This window comes from Dermochelys coriacea, chromosome 23 (genome assembly GCF_009764565.3).
Source record: "Dermochelys coriacea isolate rDerCor1 chromosome 23, rDerCor1.pri.v4, whole genome shotgun sequence".
Classification (NCBI taxonomy): Eukaryota; Metazoa; Chordata; order Testudines; family Dermochelyidae; genus Dermochelys; species Dermochelys coriacea.
In genome coordinates, this window is record NC_050090.1 from 10052649 (window position 1) to 10074999 (window position 22351).

A 22351-nucleotide genomic window follows, 5' to 3' on the forward strand; every position below is an offset into this window, starting at 1 on the left:
GCCTGGCAGGTAGCGAAGAGGAACTTGCCAACCTTGTGAAGTGATTGACTAAAACCTCTGCAAAATAGGGCATGGAAATCAGTGCAGAGAAAACCAAGCTGATGACAAATATGATGAGATCAGTTCACATATCACTGTTAGTGGACAAGAGCTGGAGACAGTAAAACATTTTAAGTATTTGGGGGCAATTATCACAAATGAAGGATGAAAGGCAGAAATTCTGGCAAGAAATGTGTAAACAGCAGCAGTAGAGGCAAAGTTAAAGCCAATTTGGAGGAACAAGAACATCTCCCTGGAATTAAAATTGAAACTGCTGAACCAACTGGTCATCTCTATTTTTCTGTATGTGCGGGAGGCAGAACTTAAATGGAAAATACAGGTAGTAGAAATGAGATACTTCCGTAAAATCCTGGACCTCTCCTACTTCAACCACACCACTAATGAAGAAGTCTGTAACATCAGCTCCCAATGTGTTGGGTCATATGAAGACCTCTTGATGACTGTGAAGAAGCACTAGCTGAAGTGGTACGGCCATATAACAAGGTCATCTGGCCTATCCAAGATTATCCTCCAAGGGACAGTAAAGTGAAAGAGAAGAAGCAGACAGAAGAAGAGATGGATTGACAACATAAAAGAGTGGTCATGAATGGACTTCACAAAGACATAAACACTGGCACACAGTCATCAGGGGTGGAGACCAATTGATTGCTCATGAATGATGGTGACCCAATGACCAATGAGGTTATGGGAGTGATGATGATGAGGATGAGGAAGAGGAGGAGGAGGTGGTTGTTATATAAACATTAATAAGTTAAAAGGAGAACTCTCAGGTGAAGAGTCTCAAGTGAGCTATCAGGTGAAGTCTCCTACTACTGGGTGTTCCCAAAGATGGATATGCATATTAACAAGCTTCAGTGACCATATGTGTAACTTATTATAAATTGAGCCTGACAAATGGCTGGAGATCATCACTCCCTGGAGATTGTTTCTTTACCATCATCAGGAGCCAGACATCTCCACTGACCTTCAGGATTCCATATCTGTATGTGAATATGAAAGAACTGGAAATACTGGTGCTGGACACTTTGTTTTTTTCTAACCCTTGCGATATATGTGAGAGTTATGTTAATTGGAGTTTAAATGTTAAATGCAAAGTAATGCACATTGGAAAGCATAATCCCAACTATACATATAAAATGATGGGGTCTAAATTAGCTGTTACCACTCAAGAAAGAGACCTTGGAGTCATTGTGGATAGTTCTCTGAAAACCTCCACTCAATGTGCAGCAGCAGTCAAAAAAGCAAACAGAATGCTGGGAATAATTAAGAAAGGGATGGATAATAGGACAGAAAATATATTGCCTCTATATAAATCCATTGTACGCCCATATCTTGAATACTGTGTGCAGAAGTGGTCATCCCATATTAAAAAAGATATATTGGAATTGGAAAAGGTTCAGAAAAGGACAACAAAAATGATTAGAGGTATGGAACAGCTTCTGTATGAGGAGAGATTAATAAGACTGGGACTTTTCGGCTTGGAAAAGAGATGGCCAAGGGGAGATATGATTGAGGTCTATAAAATCATGACTGGTGTAGAGAAAGTAGATAAGGAAGTGTTGTTTACTATGTCTCAAAACACAAGAACTAGAGGTCACCAAATGAAATGAATAGGCAGCAGGTTTAAAACAAATAAAAGGAAGTATTTCTTCACACAATGCACAGTCAACCTGTGGAACTTCTTGCCAGAGGATGTTGTGAAGGCCAAGACCATAACAGGGTTCATAAAAGAACTAGATAAATTCATGGAGGATAGGTCCATCAATGGCTATTAGCCAGCATGGGCAGGGATAGTGTCCCTAGTCTCTGTTTGCCGGAAGCTTGGAATGAGCAACAGGGGATGGATCACTTGATGATTACCTGTTCGGTTCATTCCTTCTGGGGCACCTGGCACTAGCCATTGTCAGAAGACAGGATACTGGGCTAGATGGACCTTTGGTCTGACCCAGTATGGCCATTCTTATGTTTTTATGTTCTATATGAGAAAACTTTTATCAAAGGCACAGCTGATATGTGATCATTGTTTCTTGTATGTGCCTCAAGTCTCCAACAATGATGCTAGCCCACATGTTGGGGAGACAATTGCCTAGCAATAGGCTCCACAAAAGTCAGAGCGTGGGGAAGGGTGTCATGTAATTTAGCCAATGGGAGATGCTAACCTCTACCCCCACAGGAATTCAACACCTAAATCTGGGCTTGAGAAAAATCTCTGTCTCTGTTTGGGATTCCCAGCCATGAGCTGGCTCCAGGAGTCAGGTGCCTTAGCTGTATTTTACAAGAAAAGCAGCACTGTGTGTCTGACTCCAAACAAAATGGCTGCAACGGAGGACTACCTCAATTTTTGCCCCGGTTACAACACCCACCCATGGTCCTGAAGACCCAGATCTCATCCTCTGCCTGAGGGGAGCTGAGATCTGAACTTGGATTTCCCCTTTTCCACCTGAGTGCCCTAATAACTGGGCTGAAGTTTATAAGGGAGGGATAGATAAACTAAACTAAAATTCAAAGCAACCATAATGTTTTCTTTTTCAAGCTTGCCTAAAAAAATAAACATTCCATTTGATTTAAAAGAAGACAATCTTTCAATATACAATATGCACTGTAGAACCCTAATATAAAGTTATCAGTCTAAGTACATACCCAAGGAGTTGGGAGGCATTGCACTTAGGTGGCTAGCCCATCCCACCATCTCTGCCACTGTGTTCACACTACTATTTTTCACATGCTAACTCAAGTAAGGAAAATAACTAGATAGATGAATCCCCTTCCAGGGTTGAGAGAGTTTTTCTTCACAAATGTAAAGAGAGAGAGACACCGTAACCAAAGATGATTGTTTTAAGGGCAGTCAGATGAATACATTCATGCTTTCAGCACAGAACCTTCATCTGTGTGCGTGAAATTGTTCACAATGCAAGTTCAACTTACATTTGTCCTGAAGATCACCTATAATGCAAGAACAAATGTTAAAGTCAGAACACCCATGTTTCAAAATTGATCTGAAAGTGACTAACACAATGGAGAGGACTGCGGAAGACTTTGTTACGGCCTAGCTAGGGAACTTCCGCTTTATGGTGCTGGTAGGTTATTGTAGGACATAGAAACCCAGCTAGAACCGGCCGTCGACTGGTTACAACTGCTTCATATGGCCCTTTGCCAGGTAGCGGAAATCCCCTTTTGGGAAGTACCTAATTCTATATTCATGAGCTGTTTTTGTGTAGTGCTTATTAAGGTTGCCCCTCCGTTGGACTCCATCTCAGGGAGAGCTCCGGTGTGCTGGGTTCCCTGCCTCCGTGACTGCAACACTTGGAGTCCCCATTGTGGGTGAGTCACTAATCTTCAGTAAAGCCAATAACTCACAGCCGTGTGTAGGCCTCATTTTTTCAGAGTACTCCTGTCAGGCCTGTGGTGCTTTGAATACCTTGGCCCAGAACACACAACTTTTCTATGGAGCATGAATTTGGTTACTGAGAAGCTAAAAATGAAGTTTGAGAGGCTCAAAACCAACTTTATCATGCTATAACTTCCTCTGCAACAGTGAAATCTAACATTAAGGCCTGGTCTACCGAGAAAAATTAGTCCTGCCTAACTACTTCACTCAGGGTGTGAAAAATTCAGATCTCTAAGCGACAATTATATCTACTTAACCCCCAGCATAGACCATGCTATGTCGATGGGAGGGCTTCCACCATTGACAAAGCTACCAGCTTTCAGCAGGCTGGAGTGCCTAGCCTGATAGGAGCAGCACACCTGTTGGTGTAGCAGTGTCTTCACTGTAGTACTGTAAGTGTAGGCAAGCACTTAGCTACTGCCTGTCAGGCAGGTGGAGTACTTAGGCAATGGGAGAATCTCTGCTGTTGGCACAGGTAGTGTATATACTAAAGCACTACAATGGAGCCTCTGCAGCTGTGCAGATGTGAAGCTGTAGTGTTTTAAGTGTAGACAAGGCAAGTGTGTGAGGCATGACATCAGACAAAATGCATCAATGATTCAACCTGGGAGGGCAGGGAGAGGCAGCTATAGATACATAAAATATCTTAATAATGAAAAGGTAGACTTTAAAACAGATACTATCTAGATTTTTATACTGTATCATCATTATATAATCTCATTTGATGAGAAATGAAAGGACTAAAACAGAGACAGAGAAAACATGGCACATAGAAGCAAAGATAAAAGGGGAAAGATGATTAAACGATTGCAATGTGAGAAAAGAGAAAAGTGTTTTGTAGGAAAAAATAACAATTAGAAAAAAAGTAAAATGGAAATATCTATTCAAAGTCTAAGGTGAGCTCCCTTTTGCTGTTGCAGATCTGGGGCTTAAATTTCCAATAGTGGCCTCTGATTGTTAGTGTGTAATTGGAGGCCACTAATGTCCACAGAACCAAGGTCTCCTGGTGACTTTATTTGAAGTTGTGGGGGCTCAACAGCTTTGAAAATCAGGCACAAGGTATCTGAAGTTGGAGATGCAAAATCAAAGAATGTGATCCCTAAACAGTAAGACACAATTATGAGCTGAGAGGAGAGGGAGAAGACAAAGTTCAAGAAATAATATTTTTTCCATTACAGATGTATTTTCTTTTTATTTATATTTTTTTCATTGAAACTCCTAGATATTCCCAGAAATACTTAGAAAATTCCTGCAGTTTTTCTGAAAAAGGTCATCAATATTTAAGCATTAAGGAAACAGGCTCATCTCTCCCTTGGATAAACACAAATGGCTTCTACGAAAATCAATGTAGATGCATGCAAGGTCAATCAGAACCTAATTGCTTTCTTCTAACCAGGGCCACTGCTTACAGCACTCACTCAGAGGGTGGGAGACCCAGTTCTCAGCCCTCTGCCTGAGGTGGATCAGGGATTTGAATTTGGGTTTCCCACCTCTCACCTGAGTGCCCTTATCATTGGGCTGAAGGTATTTAGAGAGGTCCGGAGCTGTGGCTAAAGAACACTTAGGGAGGGGAAGAGGATTGATGAATGGTTCTATTTGAATCCTACCCTCCAATTCTGAGCTGGCTTAGCAGTGGGATGTTCCCCCTACAAAGAATACAGCAGCTTGAAGGATGCTCTAAACCAGTGGTTCCCAAACTTGTTCCGCTGCTTGTGCGGGGAAAGCCCCTGGTAGGCCGGGCCGATTTGTTTACCTGCCGCGTCCGCAGGTTCGGCCAATCGCGGCTCCCAGTGGCAGTGGCTCGCTGCTCCAGGCCAATGGGAGCTACTAGAAGCAGCGTGGGCTGAGGGACGTACTGGCCGCCACTTCCAGAAGCTCCCATTGGCCTGGAGCAGCGAGCCGTGGCCACTGGGAGCCACGATCGGCCGAACCTGTGGATGCAGCAGGTAAACAAACCAGTCCGGCACGCCAGGGGTTTTCCCTGAACAAATGGCGGAACAAATTTCGGAACTACTGCTCTAAAGTGTTACAATTACCAACAGAACCCGTCAATATTGCAAAAGGCAGGTAGTGTGAATGGTGAGCTGGGATCCTTGCAATAATGAACTTGCTGTAAGAGAAAGTCATCCCCAGCTGTGTTACGGATAAAAAAAAAATCTGTGGGGTAATCAAATCTCCTTGGATTGAGGAAAGACTATGAAATGAAGAAATATTTGTTTTTATTTAAGAACATTCTTCTGAAGGATAGCAGCAGTTGAAAAATCAAAGAGAATTCACGTTTTTCATTCTTGAGTTGGTCTTCAAAAAACAGTGTGATTTTAATTAGAAACTGGGAGAAAAGGTGTTACCTTACCTCACTAAAGGAGCTTTCCCTGAAGCCATCTCCAATCATCAGCTTCCAGTTTACTCATTCACCCTTTTCCTATATACCACACATGATCCATCATCCAGATTCAGTAACAGCTCACAATCTAGCATTCCATAACTAAACAAACACAAGTCCCTGTGCTCTCACAAAACTGGAGATCCAGCCCATACTCCACCGACTCTTCTTTACAAATGCCCTGCTCCTAACCACACATCATCACAGACACGTTATTGACAATGGCTTGAACCCTCATTCTCTTGAAGGCGCTATAGTGACACCCACAATCTACAAGTAATCTGTGCTCAATTTGATTAACATTAACTCCAAAAATCAAAGAAAACCTACTGTTCCCTTTCTGATGTTGGTCTGAAAAACATAAAAATACAATTTATTGCAAAATAATGCAAGTGTTTCAATATGTACCATACTATCCTTGTTGAAAGTAATAGGGAGATTACTTTGCTGCACTTCCTTTGTGACACTCAGTGTATGTCTATAAAGCAGTTGGGAGATGTAATTCCCAGCTTGGGTGCATGTACACGACAGCCCTGTTTCAGCCAGTGACTCAAATGAGCAGTGTTGCCACAGTGGCTGAAGTGAAGGTTTGAGATAGCTGCCCAACTATACACCCAGATGGTTAGGCAGTATTTTACTTGGATGCCTAGCCCGAATTGACATCTTTGCCATTATCTCCACACTGCTGATTTTACCATATCCACCCTGCTATTTTTAGTGTCAGCACAGAGCCTGATTCTATACGAGTTAAGCTTTTCACAAACAAATCCAAACTTACTTATTTTCTGCTGGAGATCATCTATGGGACAAGAAAAAAAAGATTAGAATTAAATAAGTCTTAGTCACTTTCAGCTGAATTTTGAAAACCACCACTTTTATATAGAGTGTCACTATAGTTACCAAGCAGTTAAGAGGTATAAGAAACACAAAGGCCAAATTTAGCTTGATGTGTCTTGCTCTGCAGACCATGAAATCCAACACTTATGCAAGTTTTTGAGGCATGACACAGGACAAAGCACACCAATGATATGCCATGGGACACGAGGCAGATATGTATATAATCTCTTAATAAAGAAAAGATAATATTGAAAAGAGAGTCTATCTATATTTTTATACTGCTTTCATTGTTATATTGTGTCATAGGCTGACAAATGAGAGGACTAAAACAGAAGAATGGAGAGAACATAGCATGCAGATAGAAAGATTAAAGGGGAATGATTGGAATGTGAGAAAAATTAAAAAGAAAGGTTTTGTAGAAAAACAGAATCATTAGAACTGTTTAAAATAGAAAGATTGATTCAGAGCTGAGCTCCCTTTTGGTGTTGCACATTTTTCATTATAGAGGTTATATCTTTTCCATTTTTTATTTTTTGTGTGAAACCACTTGACAGTCCCTTCCCCCCACCCTGTAGCTTTTCTGGAAAAGAAAATAAATATTAAAAATCAATAATAAATAATAAGACTATCAATAATGGAAAGCAAATTCTCCCTTAGATAAACACTAATAGCTCCAATTAAAATCAGTGGAGATGCACACAGGCTCAGTCAGAACAGAATTGTTCTTTTCTTCAGAAATGGACAAAGTATGTAATTTATGTTCTAATCTAAAAAATCCTCCTATAAACACACAGAAGCCATCACTAACCAGGGCCAGTAGTTACAGCACTCACCAAGGATGTTGGAGGTGGATCAGGGATTTGAACTTGGATTTCCCACCTCTCACCTAAGTGCCCTAATTGCTGGGCTGAATGTTATAAGGGAGGACTAGAACTGTGGCTGAAAACCATTCAGTGAAGCTAGGTGTGTGGGTGTGGAGGAGGAGTAATGAAAAGTTCTTTTTGCATCATACATGTCAATTCTGAGCTGGCCCTGCCATGGGATCTTCCCACTGTGGAGAACAAAGAAGCTAGAAGGATGCTCTAAACCGCTCTTTAGAGATTCTATGGCTATTGAATAAGGAAGGTAGCATGGTTGCCAAGCCATGCCCCTTTTTCCCTCCTCACACACCTTATGCTGGGCCAGAAGGCAGCTGATATAGGAGCATGTATAGTGGCCACACACTGTACAAAGATTCTTCTGCACAAAGTGAATCCCCATTTGCTCAAATTTTTTTTTTTTGAGGGGCAGTTTGTGTAGTCAATGCAGCATGAAGATGCTACAGTGTATCTGAGAACCTTAAAATAAAAAGCATTTCTTTACATCCAAAGAGATACTATTCCACTGCAGCATACAGTATTTAAAGAAAGATATATATTTTACATTCTCAGAATGATTTTCACAGTTACTAACACATCATATCCTGAAAAAAGGAATATAATTTAAAAAAACCACTACCATCAAAAACTTGAGCTAGGGTCCTGCATATGACTCAGAGAATTAACAGAAGAGGAAGCATGGCATTCTTGAATATCATATTGGACAGTTTTCAGAGTAGCAGCCGTGTTAGTCTGTATTCGCAAAAAGAAAAGGAGTACTTGTGGCACCTTAGAGACTAACAAATTTATTAGAGCATAAACTTTCGTGAGCTACAGCTCACTTCATATGCATCCGATGAAGTGAGCTGTAGCTCACGAAAGTTTATGCTCTAATAAATTTGTTAGTCTCTAAGGTGCCACAAGTACTCCTTTTCATATTGGACAGTGATACTTAAAATCAGTCTTTCATCTTTAGACTAGTCATTAACAGTTCTGTTACAGAGATAAAGAGAAATCTGCAGGGTATGAACTTCCTTAGATTGAAGACAGACAATGAAATGAAGAAATATTTGTTTTTATTTAAGAACATGCTTCTAAAGAATAGCAGAAGTTGAAAAAAATCAAAGAAAATTTACCTTTCATTCTTGAGTTGGTATGCAAAAAAGGTGTGATTTCAATTATAAAGTGTGAAGTATTACCTTACCTCACTGAAAGAAAATCTAAGGAAGACATCTATCTATTTTAAAGAATGACTGGGTATGCCTACAAATAAAGTTGACTGCCTGCTTCCGAGTGTCCTCCACCCTCACCACCCCCCATTCTGTGATGGTATGGTCACTGGTCATAGCATGGTATGTTACATTGTAATGTCTTTTCAATGTATAAATCTGTAATGCTTTCTTGTAGAAGTATATAGAAGCTCTGCTTGTTATTTTGTAAACAACTGATACTGTATAACAACATTGCATTAGGGCTCTATGCGTGTGTATGAGAGATCTCTATGTGCCTTAAGTATCAGATTGTAACTACTATATGGTCTACGTATGGTATGTTTCCTATGATATCTGTGTCTTCTATTTTTAGTATGCCATTTTAAATTTTATTTCTTTTAAAATATAATGTACTCTTTCTTGCCTTATAATGTAGTCTTTCTTGCCTTTATTAAATATACTGCAACTGCTTATTTTATTTAAATAAATGATACTTTGTTTCTGAAGAATTACTGCTTGTATATCAATCTATTGAGTGTGTCCTTCCAAGGGTTAGCAGGATCAGTGTGTTGAGGAGTCCTCAGCAGGTTGGAGATAAGCCCCCTTGTAAAATACAGGCAATTCCTCTAGGGTGGGTCACAACCTTATTACCCGTTTGGACAGAATAAATTGTCAATCAATTTATATTTATAGGCAGTCCAGTATTGGAGTGCCTTGGGTCCAGTCTTGGGGTAACAGCATATAGAAGGAAAGACTGAAGGGGAAAGATGATGCAACATTGGAGTGTGACAAAAGAGGGGGAAAAAAGTGTTTTGTAGAAAAAAAATGACAGAATTAGTAAAACTAAGTAAGATTTCAGCTGAGCTCTCTTTTGCTGCTGCAAATCTGGGACTTACATTTTCAACAGCGACCACTGATTTTCAGTGTGAAATTAGAGGCCGTTTGTGTCCACAGAGCCTGGGTCTTCTGTTGTGTTACAACTGTATTTGGAGTTGTAAGTGCTCAGCTTTGAAAAAAAAAATCAAGCCCAAGGTTTCTGAAGATGGAGATGCAAAACAAATGTAAAATATAACTGTATATAAGTGTGATCCCTGAGCAGCACAAGACATTTCTGAGCTGAGAGGAGAGGGAGCAGGGAGTAGACAAAGTTTTAGAAATAATATTTTCCATTATAGAGGTATTTCATTTTTATTTATGTATGTATACTTTTATTCATTTCATTTCTTTGAAATTCATAGAAAATCCCATAAATGCTTAGAAAATTCTTGCAGTCTTTCTGAAAAAGAACATCACTATTTCAGCATTCACAAAAGAGGCTAAACTCTCCCTTGGAGAAGCACAAATGGTTCCTGCGAAAATCAGTGGAGATGCATACATGGTCAGAACAGAATTCTTCCTTTCTTCAAAAATGAACAAAGCACAAAACTGCTGTTCTCAGATAAAGATACTACTAAATATCCACAAAAGCCATGTCTAACCAGGGCTAGTGGTTATAGCACTCAACAGAACGTAGAAGACCCAGTTCTCACCCTCTACCTAAAGTCGAGCAGAGTTCTGAATGTGGGTTTCCCACTTTTCACAGGAGTGCCCTAACCACTGGGCTGAAGGTTATAAGGGAAGTCCAGAGCTGTGGCTAAAGAACACTGAGTGCCATAACCACGAGACTTGGTTAGAGATGGTTTCTGTGCTTATGTAGCAAGATTTCTAGCTATGAACAGCTGTTACATACTTTGGGGGTGGAGGTGGAGTAATAAAAGGTTCTGTTTCCATCATATGCTCCAATTCCAAGTTGGCTCAGCAGTGGGATATTCCCACTGTGCACAATACAGCAGCTTGAAGGATGCTGTAAACTGTTTAGTTAAAAACAGATCCCATGGTTATTGCAGAAGGCAGGTAGTATGGATACTAAACCATGATTCCTTATTTCTAGCCACTCCCTTGCACTGGACCAGAAAGAGGGTGAAATTGGAAAATGTATAGGGACTGTGCACCCTAAAAAGATTCACCAGTGCAAAGGCAATCCCCTTGTGCTCAGATTTTTTGTTTGTTTGTTTTTGAGGTGGGGGAGTAATTTATGCAGTGCGATCAGCATTGAGAAGCTGGAGAGTGGTTGAGAATATGAAATAAAGTATTTGTTGAAATTCATAGAGAAATTAACGGTAGTGCACAACATTTAAAATAAAAATTTTATCTAAAAACCATTTCCCAAATTAATAAGCCACACTATCTCAAGAAAAGAAATTTTATCATAAAAAACAAACACTATAAATATCTTATGCTAGCATCCTGCTTATACTCAAAGAGAAAATTAGTGAGGAGGAACAGCATTATTTAATGTCCATAATATGATACTTAAAATCAATCCTTGAATTTTATACCAGAAGAAAAATAAGTACAAATATTCTAAGGTAACACAAAAACTTGCTGTGAGGGAAACGTCCTGAACAGTTCTTTTATATGGTTTAAAATAAATGTGTGCTCAATCTGATTAACGTTAAACTAAGAAATTAAAAAAAACCCTAATTTCTCAAGCACCTCTTAAAAATGCAACAATAAAAATTATTTCAAACATAATAGAAATCTTTCAATATGCAAATCAGTAGCCAGATTTAAAGTAAGGGACAGACTCCCTGTCCTGCTCCACTTCCTTTGTAATACTCAGGGGAAGTAAAAATTTTAATTGCTTCCATTGCAGCCACTGACTTGCAGTGTATATGTTTGAGAACCCTTGTGTCCAGAAAACCTGTGTCTTCTGTTGACTGGGAGTTAGAGGTGCTCAACAACTTTGAAGATCAGGCCCATGCACACTGAAGGTGCAGATGCAAAATCAATGGCAAGTATAACACAAAATGGGATCCCTTGACAGTAAAAGTAGTTTCTAAGCTCAGAGAAGACAAAATTTGAGAAACAAATGATAATTCTCTTCCATTTTAGAGGTTCTCAGTTCCTTCTCCCCCCCCCCCGCTTATAAATACATAAATTGATTTGTTTCATTTTATTTTGGGGGGTGGGGGGGGTGAAGCCACCAGACAAGCCCATCAATACTTACGATTATTTTCCTGCTGTTTTCCTGGAAAAGAAAATCAATATTTAAGCTTTCACAAACAGGTTCCATTCTGCCTTGGACATATACAAATAGCTTATATGAAAATCCATGGCAATCCTAACAAGGTCGGTCCAAACAAAATTCTTTTCTTCAAAAACAGACAAAGAATGCAACTGCCATTCTCACCTCAAAATCCTCATACCTATACACACAAACCATCTCTAACCAGGGCCTGTTGTTACAGCACTCGACCAGGATGTGGAAGACCCACTTCTCACCCTCTGCCTGAAGTGGATCAGGGATTTATACTTGAATTTCCCACCTCTCATTTGAATGCCCTAGTCATTGGGCTGAAATTTATTCGAGATATCTGGAGCTGTGGCTAAAAAACATACAAGGACACTCAGGGTAGAGGTGGGAGAGGAGTGATGAAAGGTTTTGCTTTCATTGTCCCCTTCAATTTGGAGACAGACCTAAGGTCAGATGGCTATTTCCCCATGTTATTTCTCCCCCCCAACCCACCCCCCACTGTTCCTCAGATGTTCTTGTTAACTGCTGGAAATAGCCTACCTTGCTTGTCACCATGAAAGGTCGTCCCCCCCGCTGCTGGTGATGGCTCATCTTAAGTGATCACTCATTACAGCGTGTATGATAAAACCCATTGTTTCATGTTCTCTATATCTGTATATAAATCTCCCCACTGTATTTTCCACCAAATGCATCTGATGAAGTGAGCTGTAGCTCACGAAAGCTTATGCTCAAATAAATTTGTTAGTCTCTAAGGTGCCACAAGTACTCCTTTTCTTTCTTTGACACCATCAATGACTGCTTCTTGGAGCAGCTAATCCTGGAACCGACAATGAGAGGGGCAATTCCTGATTTAGTCTTAAATGGAGAACAGCATCTGGTCCAAGAGGCGAATATAGCTAAACTGCTTTTTAATGGTGACCATACTATAATTAAGTTAAACACCACAGCAACCCAACATGAAGGGGGAAAAAAAACCTTGACTTTTCAACCAACTCTAAAGAGTACTCTTGTGAATAAGGTGAGTAAAACTGTGCTCAAAGCTTCGGTATTGTGATGTGGGGAATACCCACATCTCTCACTGAAAACAGTGGGAGCTGAGGACACAGCATCTCAGGAGATGGAGCCTTAAAATGTATCTTTCCTGAGCAGAGGTTTTGTTTTGGTCAGACACACTGTAACAAAAAAATAAAGACTGAAAATATTTCCCAAGGAACAGCAACATCAATATCCCTCTGGTTGTAGAGTTGTTCTCAGATTTTTCAGAAGCAAACCTACTTACCATTTCCCCCCAGGAGTAGTCTTGCAAAACAAATAAACAAACCAACCAACCCATTAAAATCATCTAGAGATGATGTTAAAATATTCTCTGATACAAAAGCATAAACCAGATTTGCAGATTTGATTCTAGGACAGTGCCTTAGGAGATGCAGAACTAGATACAGCAGCTAGACATGACCCAGAGCCAGTTGGCTTGTGACCCTGTGGGACCAAGAAAACATGTCAGGAATCAGGGCACAAGTGAAACTAGCCAGTAGTGGGCTGTCTGATTGGCTACACTGTCTGAATGGTTCCAAGGGTCAGCAGACTGGCTCTTAAACATTTCCAGCACTTGAGAGTCTGCTCAGATCATTCACCCATAACTATGATAGCTCCTGCGCCTGTTTGTTCCCTGCCCTGGCCTTGCCTTGCTCCAGGTAACCTGATTCTGACTCCAGCTCCCATTGAAATCAATGGGATTTAGGTACCTAAATACTTTTGTGAATCTAGGTCTTAGTCTTCACATGGCCTGCCTGTTTTTCTATGCAGTGGAACAGCAGCAATTCCATTGTTTCTTATGACTTATGGCCATGCATGTATAAGGTTTTCAGAAGATTTATTTCAAAACAAGTGAATCTTCCATTTAAACCTCTGTGCTGCGGGAGGGTAAGTAATCAGAATTCAACAGTAACTTACTGTTTTCCTCACTGTTTTGGCCTGCAAAATAAAAAAATATATTGTATACATATTAATTTTTTAATTGGGAAAACTAATAATAGAAATTGATTAGATAAATATATTACTCAGGTATCCCCTACATAATCAAAAAAAGTCTCAAAGTTCAAAAACTTAGGTCAAATTATGTTTCTAGTTACACAAGTTTAAACACACAGTAAGTCCAATGGCTTCCACAGAATTATCTTCAAAATGATTTTTCTGAATTAAACATTAAAACTTGAGCCCTTTATTTTATCTAGCTGGGTCATATTTTCAATAGAGGCAAAAGGACAGAATCTTCTCTCAACTGGAATTGTTTGAATCCAGAAAAAAAAAAGACTTTCAGCCAGTGGAATAACTCTCAGAGGGGTAACCACGTTAATCTGTATCCTGTGGCAAATTGCTGGTACGATTATGATGAGTCCCGCGCTTCCTCTTCTCGGGGAGGGGGGGGTTCAGAGCACAGTTTCCTGCCCCTGAACTAGGGTATTTACTGTCCCACTAGTAACCCAGAGAAGGGTAGTGGAGAGGGAGGGACCCAGGCCCGCCCTCTACTCTGGGTCCCAGCCCAGGGGCCCTAGGGATAGTGGTAAACCACTTGAACTAGTGCTTCCTTCCCCTGGGCTACTTCCCTCTCCTGCTCTTCAGCTTGTGGGGCTTCCTACCCCCGCTCTCTCTACACAAGCTGGGTGTCTCTTTACCTAGGGTCTTGGTCTTCTAGCCAGCCACGGCACTTCTCCAAACTCTCCTCTACTTCAACTCCTCCAAACTGCTCTCTGCTCCAACTCCTTCTTCTGGCTGATTGAAGCAGGTGGGTTTTATTAGGTGACTAGCTTCAGGTGCTCAAATTGGTGTCAGGTGCTTTTACTTAATCTATAGAAACTTTTCTTCCCTCTACAGGGAATAAGGCTTCTTCTCATCCTGGGACTTACATATCTCTCCTATATCACTCTCCTGCTGCCTTCTGGCCATGCTGTATCACAGTCCACAAAAACAATGAGGAGTCTGGTGGCACCTTAAAGACTAACAGATTTATTTGGGCATAAGCTTTTGTGGGTAAAAAAAAAAAACTTCAGATGCATGTAATGAATCTCCATGCATCTGAAGAAGTGGGTTTTTTACCCACAAAAGCTTATGCCCAAATAAATCTGTTAGTCTTTAAGATGCCACTGGATTCCTTGTCGTTTTTTGTGGAAAAAACCTCTGTATATGAATTTATGTAACTGAGCTCAGAGGCTGGTCCAAAATTTTGGATTTTGAGTGGTTTATTTCTGATTATATATATGATATAGTCCATGGGAGTTTTCCTTGTGTGAGTACAGCAGAGTCAGCCTCTTACTGCAGAAGTAAATATTACTCCTATTCCATTATTATTATTGGAATTTTAGTGTAAAAAATTAGGGAAAACTTCAGAGTAGTGGTTTTCACAGCAAGCATACCTCTACACCTTGTTCATATATATTAGAAAATATTATTATAGAGGAAGCTGGCAGGAACCCTTATATTTAGGTTGCCTAAATCTATTATAAAATATGTTGAGATCTTTTTCAAGATGCTCTCACAACTCAATTATTTGCATTAGCCCTTAATATTCAGCAGGGGGAAAACCCTTAGACTATGTCTGTACGTTTTCTTTCTCCCATGACATTCTTTAAGACATTGTTGAGATATAAACTGTGAGAAGATACTAAACCCCTACAATGCATAGATAGATAGATATAGATTAACAAAAATCCTTTTTATGTATAAACCGAAGTGGTGGTGTATCTACAGATCTAGTATTCTGTATCTATCAAACTAAACGATTCTCATAGTTAAAGCTTTGTGAGTAACCAAATGTTGGAATATATAAAATCAACATTGGACTGTGTGCAATTCCTTGCTCTGACCCTGATGATGTGTATTAATTAGGTCTGACGGGGCTACTGATAATTGACAAGGGATACTTGTTATCAGAAATGTGTTCTACAATTGAGATACTAGTATTTGAGAAGGGATGTCTGTTATGTGTTCTGTGATTAATGAAATAATAAACCACTGATTGTTGCTCAGATCAATAAGAATTAGGTCAATAAGAATCACTCATTGTAATAGTTGGTTTCTATAATAATGTCTCAATGGCTGAGACTTTAGCTTATTGTTTAGGTAAATTGGGATCTCTGGGACGGAACTCACAGGACATCATATACACAAAACCTCTGCATTTAAATACTGTTATTTAAGTGCCAAAGTCAAACAGTTGAAAGATGTACTTGTGACACCTTAGAGACTAACAAATTTATTTGAGCATAAGCTTTCGTGAGCTACAGCTCAAAGCTTATGCTCAAATAAATTTGTTAGTCTCTAAGGTGCCACAAGTACTCCTTTTCTTTTTGTGAATACAGACTAACACGGCTGCTACTCTGAAACCAGTTGAAAGTTGGAAAATGCCAGATTTTCAGATGCCTATACATACATAAATGCATCAATTCCAAGACTAGAAAGGACTATTGTGATAATCTAGTCTGACCTCTTGTATAACACAGGCCAAAGAGCTGCCCTAAGTAATTCGTAGAGCAGACCTTTTTTTGAAAATAATCCAATCTTTATTTAAAAATTATAGTGATGGAGGATCCACCAAGACCCTTGTAAGTGTTCCAATTGTTAATTACAAAGTTTTTATTCTATTTTATTATTGGTTAATTATCCTCACTGGTAAAAATATACACCTTAATTCCAATCTGAATTTCACTAGCTTCAACTTCCATCCATTGGACTGTGTTATAGTTTCTTTGCTACATTAAAGAGCCCAGTCTTAAATATTTATTCTCCACATAGATACCTATAGATTATGATGAAGTCATCCCTTAGTCTTCTCTTTGTAAAGCTAAATAGATTTGTGCTCTTTGAGTCTACCACTTTCATGAATTATGATATAGTCTTTAACTATATGATCACATACTAATTTTTCCACAGGGCTCCTGTTTCATTCCGAGCACAGGATGGATGCACAAATGGACAGAATTAACATTGCCCTGGTAACTGTATATCTGGTATTCTCTAACTTTCAAGGGCTAGATGTTGCAACCTGTCATAAATATAAAGAGAAGGGTAACCACCTTTAAATCTCTCCTGGCCAGAGGCAAAACCCTTTCACCTGTAAAGGGTTAAGAAGCTAAGATAACTTCGCTGGCACCTGACCAAAATAACCAATGAGGAGACTTTCAAAGCCGGGGGACGGGGGGCGGGGACAAAGGGTCGGTCTGTCTGTGTGATGCTTTTGCCGGGAACAGATCAGGAATGCAGCTCAGAACTCCTGTAAATAGTTAGTAAGTAATCTAACTAGAAATGCATTAGATTTCCTTTTGTTAAATGGTTGGTAAAATAAGCTGTGCTGAATGGAATGTATATTCCTGTTTGTGTGTGTCTTTTTGTAACTTAAGGTTTTGCCTAGAGGAATTCTCTATGTTTTGAATCTGATTACCCTGTAAGGTATTTACCATCCTGATTTTACAGAGGTGATTCTTTTACTTTTTCTTTAATTAAAAGTCTTCTTTTAAGAACCTGATTGCTTTTTCCTTCTTCTTAAGATCCAAGGGTTTGGGTCTGTGTTCACCTGTACAAATTGGTGAGGATTGTTATCAAGCCTTCCCCAGGAAAGGGGGTGTAGGGCTCGGGGGGATATTGGGGGGGGGAGATGTCTCCAAGTGGGCTCTTTCCCTGTTCTTTGTTTAACACACTTGGTGATGGCAGCATAGGGTTCAAGGACAAGGCAAAGTTTGTACCTTGAGGAAGTTTTTAAACCTAAGCTGGTAAGAATAAACTTAGGGGGTCTTTAATGCAGGTCCCCACATCTGTACCCTAGAGTTCAGAGTGGGGAAAGAACCTTGACACAACCTAAACAACTTTGTTTAACATAGCCTTTTATATGTACTTTCCAGTATTGTTTAAATACATTTAATACCTTTGCATCACCTGTCCAACCAAAGTTCAAGAGTTTTTAGACTGAGGAACCCCTATTTCAGCAAGGTATTTAGGCACAGGCCAAACATTAAGTATATGAATAGTCCCATTGACTTCAAGGTTTATGTATAAATTCTTCCGACTTACCCCCTGTGCAACCCAATTGATCTCAATATATAGAACTTTAGTTATATTGCAGGAGATGTGAGTCTGGGCAGACTTAGGATAATGTATGGCAATACACACTTTGTGATCAAAGAAAAATATTTCACATAGAATGATAGTTAACATTTGCTCGTATTTTAGCTTAGTCTATAATATTTCTTACCTGTTCCAAGATCACATAGTTCCCCACAATTTCCTGAAATAGAAAACAGATATAAGGTATTTAATCTAGGTATGCAGATAATTTTCCAGTTACTGATCGCATATGAACCATATAGGATCTTTTTTATCCAATTTATGAAACACAAGATGCAGGGGAAAAGAATAATCTGCCAGTCAGTCAAGGTAACCTTTTTTCTTTGGCCTAATCATTTCTACAGTCCTTAACAAGAATCCACCACATTTTATGGCAATGCAATCCTGCTCTTAAAGGAACTTTGTTACTGCCAAATTAATAGTTTCAGTGTTCTTTGGAATGTCATGAAGGTCACTAAGAACTCATTTTTTCAAGACACTGAGCACTAGAACCTGGGAATGAGTGACACGGGATGGATCACTTGATTGCCTGTTCTGTTCATTCCCCCTGGGGTACCTGTCATTGGCCATTGCCAGAAGACAAGGATACTGGGCAAGATAGATCATTGGTCTGACCAGTATGGTTATTGTAACAGAAAATTAGTGGGGCAGTTTACATGATTGGAGCACTGTCACGGATGGGTATAAACTGGTCAGGAAGGACAGGCATGGGAGAAAAGGTGGAGTTGCATTGTATGTAAGAGAGCTGTATGATTGCTCAGAGCTCCAGTATGAAACTGGAGAAAAGTCTTTGGTTAAGTTTAGAGGCTAGAGCTACAAGGGTGATGTCATGGTGGGCATGTGCTATAGACCACCGGATCAGAAGGATGAGGTAGACGAGGCTTTCTTCGGAGAACTAACTGAAGTTTCCAGATCACAGGCCCTGATTCTCATGGGGGACTTCAATCACCCTGACATCTGCTGGGGGAGCAATACAGCAGTGCATAATCAATCCAGGAAGTTTTTGGAGAGTGCTGAGGACAACTTCCTGGTGCAAGTGCTGGAGGAACCAACTAAAGGCTGTGCTCCTCTTGACCCGCTGCTTACAAACAGGGAAGAATTGGTAGGGAGAGTAGAAGTGGGTGGCAACCTAGGCAGCAGTGACCATGAGATGGTTCAGTTCAGGATACTCACAAAAGGAAGAAAGGAGAGTAGCAAAATATGGACCCTGGTCTTCAGAAAAGCAGACTTTTACTCCCTCAGGGAACTGATGGGCAGGATCCCCTGGGAGGCTAATATGAGCGGAAAAGGAGTCCAGGAGAGCTGACTGTATTTTAAAGAAGCCCTATTGAGGGCGCAGAAATAAACCATCCTGATGCGCAAAAAAATAGCAAATATGGCAGGCGACCAGCTTGGCTTAACAGTGAAATCTTTGGGGAGCTTAAACACAAAAAGCAAGCTTACAAAAAGTGGAAACTTGGACAGATGACTAGGGAGGAGTATAAAAATATTGCTCGAGCATGCAGGGGTGTAATCAGGAAGGCCGAAACATAATTGGAGTTGCAGCTAGCAAGGGATGTGAAGGGTAACAAGGAGGAATGTTACAGGAATGTTAGCAACATGAAGAAGGTCAGGGAAAGTGTGGGCCCCTTACTGAATGGGGGAGGCAACCTAGTGACAGAAGATGTGGAAAAAGCTGAAGTACTCAATTTTTTTTTTGCCTTAGACTTCACAGACAAGGTCAGCTCCCAGACTGATGCACTGGGCAGCACAATATGGGGAGGAGGTGAGCAGCCCTCAGGGTGAAAGAACAAGTTAAGGATTATTTAGAAAAGCTGAACATGCACAAGTCCATGAGTCCAGATCTAACACATCCGAGGGTGCTGATGGAGTTGGCTGATGTGATTGCAGAGCCATTGGCCATTATCTTTGAAAACTTGTGGTGATCAGGGGAGGTCCTGGATGACTGGAAAAAGGCAAATAGAGTGCCCATGTTTTAAAAAAGGAAGAAGGGGAACCCACGGAACTACAGGCCAGTCAGCCTCACCTCAGTCCCCTGCAAAATCATGGAGCAGGTCCTCAAGGAATCCATTTTGAAGCACTTGGAGGAGAGGAAGGTGATCAGGAACAGTCAACATGGATTCACCAAGGGCAAGTCATACCTGACCAACCTGATTGCCTTCTATGATGAGATAACTGGCTCTGTAGATATGGGGAAAGTGGTGGACTTGATATATCTTGACTTTAGCAAAGCTTTTGACATGGTCTCCCATAGTATTCTTGCCAGCAAGTTAAAGAAGTATGGATTGAATGAATGGACTATAAGGTGGATAGAAAACTGGCTAGATTGTTGGGCTCAAGGAGTAGTGATCAATGGCTCGATGTCCAGTTAGGAGCCGGTGTCTAGCGGAGTGCCCCAGGGGTCGGTCCTGGGGCCAGTTTTATTCAACATCTTTATTAATGACCTGGATGATGGGATGGATTGCACCTCAGCATGTTCGCAGATTACACGAAGATGGGGGGAGAGGTAGATATGCTGGAGGGTAGGGATAGGGTCCAGAGTGACCTAGACAAATTGGAGGATTGGGCCAAAAGAAATCTGCTGAGGTTCAACAAAGACAAGTGTAGAGTCCTGCACTTAGGACGGAAGAATCCTGTGTACCGCTACAAGCTGGGGACCGACTGGCTAAGCAGCAGTTCTACAGAAAAGGACCTGGGGATTACAGTGGACAAGAAGCTGGATATGAGTCAGGAGTGTGCCCTTGTTGCCAAATAGGCAAACGACATATTGGGCTGTATTAGTAGGAACATTGGCAGCTATTGAGGAAAGTGATTATTCCCCCTGTATTTGGCACTGGTGAGGCCACATCTGGAGTATTGCATCCAGTTTTGGTCCCCCCACTACAAAAAGGATGTGGACAAATTGGAGTGAGTCCAGCGGAGGGCAACACAAATTATTAGGGGGCTGGGGCACATGAATTACGAGAAAAGGCTGAGGGAACTGAGCTTATTTAGTTTGCAGAAGAGAAGTGTGAAGGGAGAATTTGATAGCAGCCTTCAACTGCCTGTGATACAGATGACAGAATGAGGAGTAATGGTCTCAAGTTGCAGTGGGGGAGGTTTAGGTTGGATATTAGGAAACACTATTTCACAAGGAGGGTGGTGAATCACTGGAATGGGTTACCTAGGGAGGTGGTGGAATCTCCTTCCTTAGAGGTTCTTAAGGCCTGGCTTGACAAAGCCCTGTCTGGGATGATTTAGTTGAGGATTGGTCCTGCTTTCATAGAATCATAGAATATCAGGGTTGGAAGGGACCTCAAGAGGTCTTCTAGTCCAACCCCCTGCTCAATGCAGGACCAATCCCAAATTTTTGCCCCAGATCCCTATATGGCCCCCTCAAGGATTGAACTCACAACCCTGGGTTTAGCAGGCCAATGCTCCGACAGGGGGAGCAGGGGATTGGACTAGTTGACTAGAGGGGGCGGGGCTTTTCTGACTAGAGGTACTATAAAGGTAGCCAGCCAGTAAGGCAGCGGCACAGGAGCTAGCAAACAGAGCTATAAACAGGGGAGTTTGAGTGGGGGCTTGAAAGGGGAGTTTGTATTGTGGTGCTTGTTTGGGGTTTGCTTTTGCTGGGGGGGGTGGTCTTTTTGGTGTGGCTTGTGTTTCCCAGATTAACAGGACTTAGGTGGGAAGGCGATGACAAATACGGAGGCAGCTGTGGAAGTGACTCCTGTAGTGGAAGACACAATGAGGATGACTGGATGTGGAAGCTGTGGTATGTACATGATCCTGGAGGGGGGACCTGGTAAGAGTTTTGTCTGCATGAAATGCCATCTTATAGAGCTGATGGAGGAAAAGATCCGAGGTCTGGAGATGCAGGTGGAAAGTCTGGTTGAGTTTAGGAAGGGGTTTGAGCAGATGATGGAGCAAAGATATGAGGTATCTGAAGGGAAAAGCTCAGACTTACAAATGGAAGCAGGGCTGGGGAATTTTGAGGGGAGACTGGGTGAGGAAAGTGGTCAGTGGAAGCATGTGACTAAAAGAACCAGGCAGAGGAAAAGACGGGCTAGTGAAGGAGAAATAGACCTTAGGAACAGGTTTGCAGAGTTGGAAAATGAAGAAGGGGCTCAGCAGGTAGTCGCTGAAGGTGGAAGGGTAAAGAAGAAGAGAAGAGAGGGTAGTCCTATAGGAAAACGGGAAGAGTCAAGGGAGACTACACCAAATATGAGCCCCAGGAAGATACAGGATGGGTTGAAGAGGATTCTAAGGAAAAATAGGAATGGGAAGAACTTGCAGCCAGAGGGAACAGGGGAGAGACTGGAGAATAGCGCTGTCACCAGGAAAAGGCAGGTCTATGTGATAGGGGACTATTTATTGAGAAGAATAGACAAGCCTGTAACTAGAGCTGATCCAAGGAATAGAAGGGTGTGCTCTCTTCTG

At 41.0% G+C, this 22351-nt stretch overlaps 1 protein-coding gene across 1 annotated transcript in view; it reads right to left on the bottom strand.

The window, feature by feature from the left end:
- Positions 1 to 5450: 5450 nt before the first annotated feature.
- LOC122457283 overlaps positions 5451 to 22351 on the bottom strand; it is an 87302-nt gene continuing 70401 nt past the window's right edge. The window contains exons 9-13 of the mRNA XM_043501369.1: positions 18057 to 18089; positions 13766 to 13786; positions 11786 to 11806; positions 6610 to 6630; positions 5451 to 6182 (exon numbers count right to left, since the gene is read on the bottom strand). Coding sequence (XP_043357304.1) covers positions 6019 to 6182; positions 6610 to 6630; positions 11786 to 11806; positions 13766 to 13786; positions 18057 to 18089 — 260 coding nt within the window. The 3' untranslated portion in view covers positions 5451 to 6018. The remainder of the gene's footprint in view (positions 6183 to 6609; positions 6631 to 11785; positions 11807 to 13765; positions 13787 to 18056; positions 18090 to 22351) is intronic.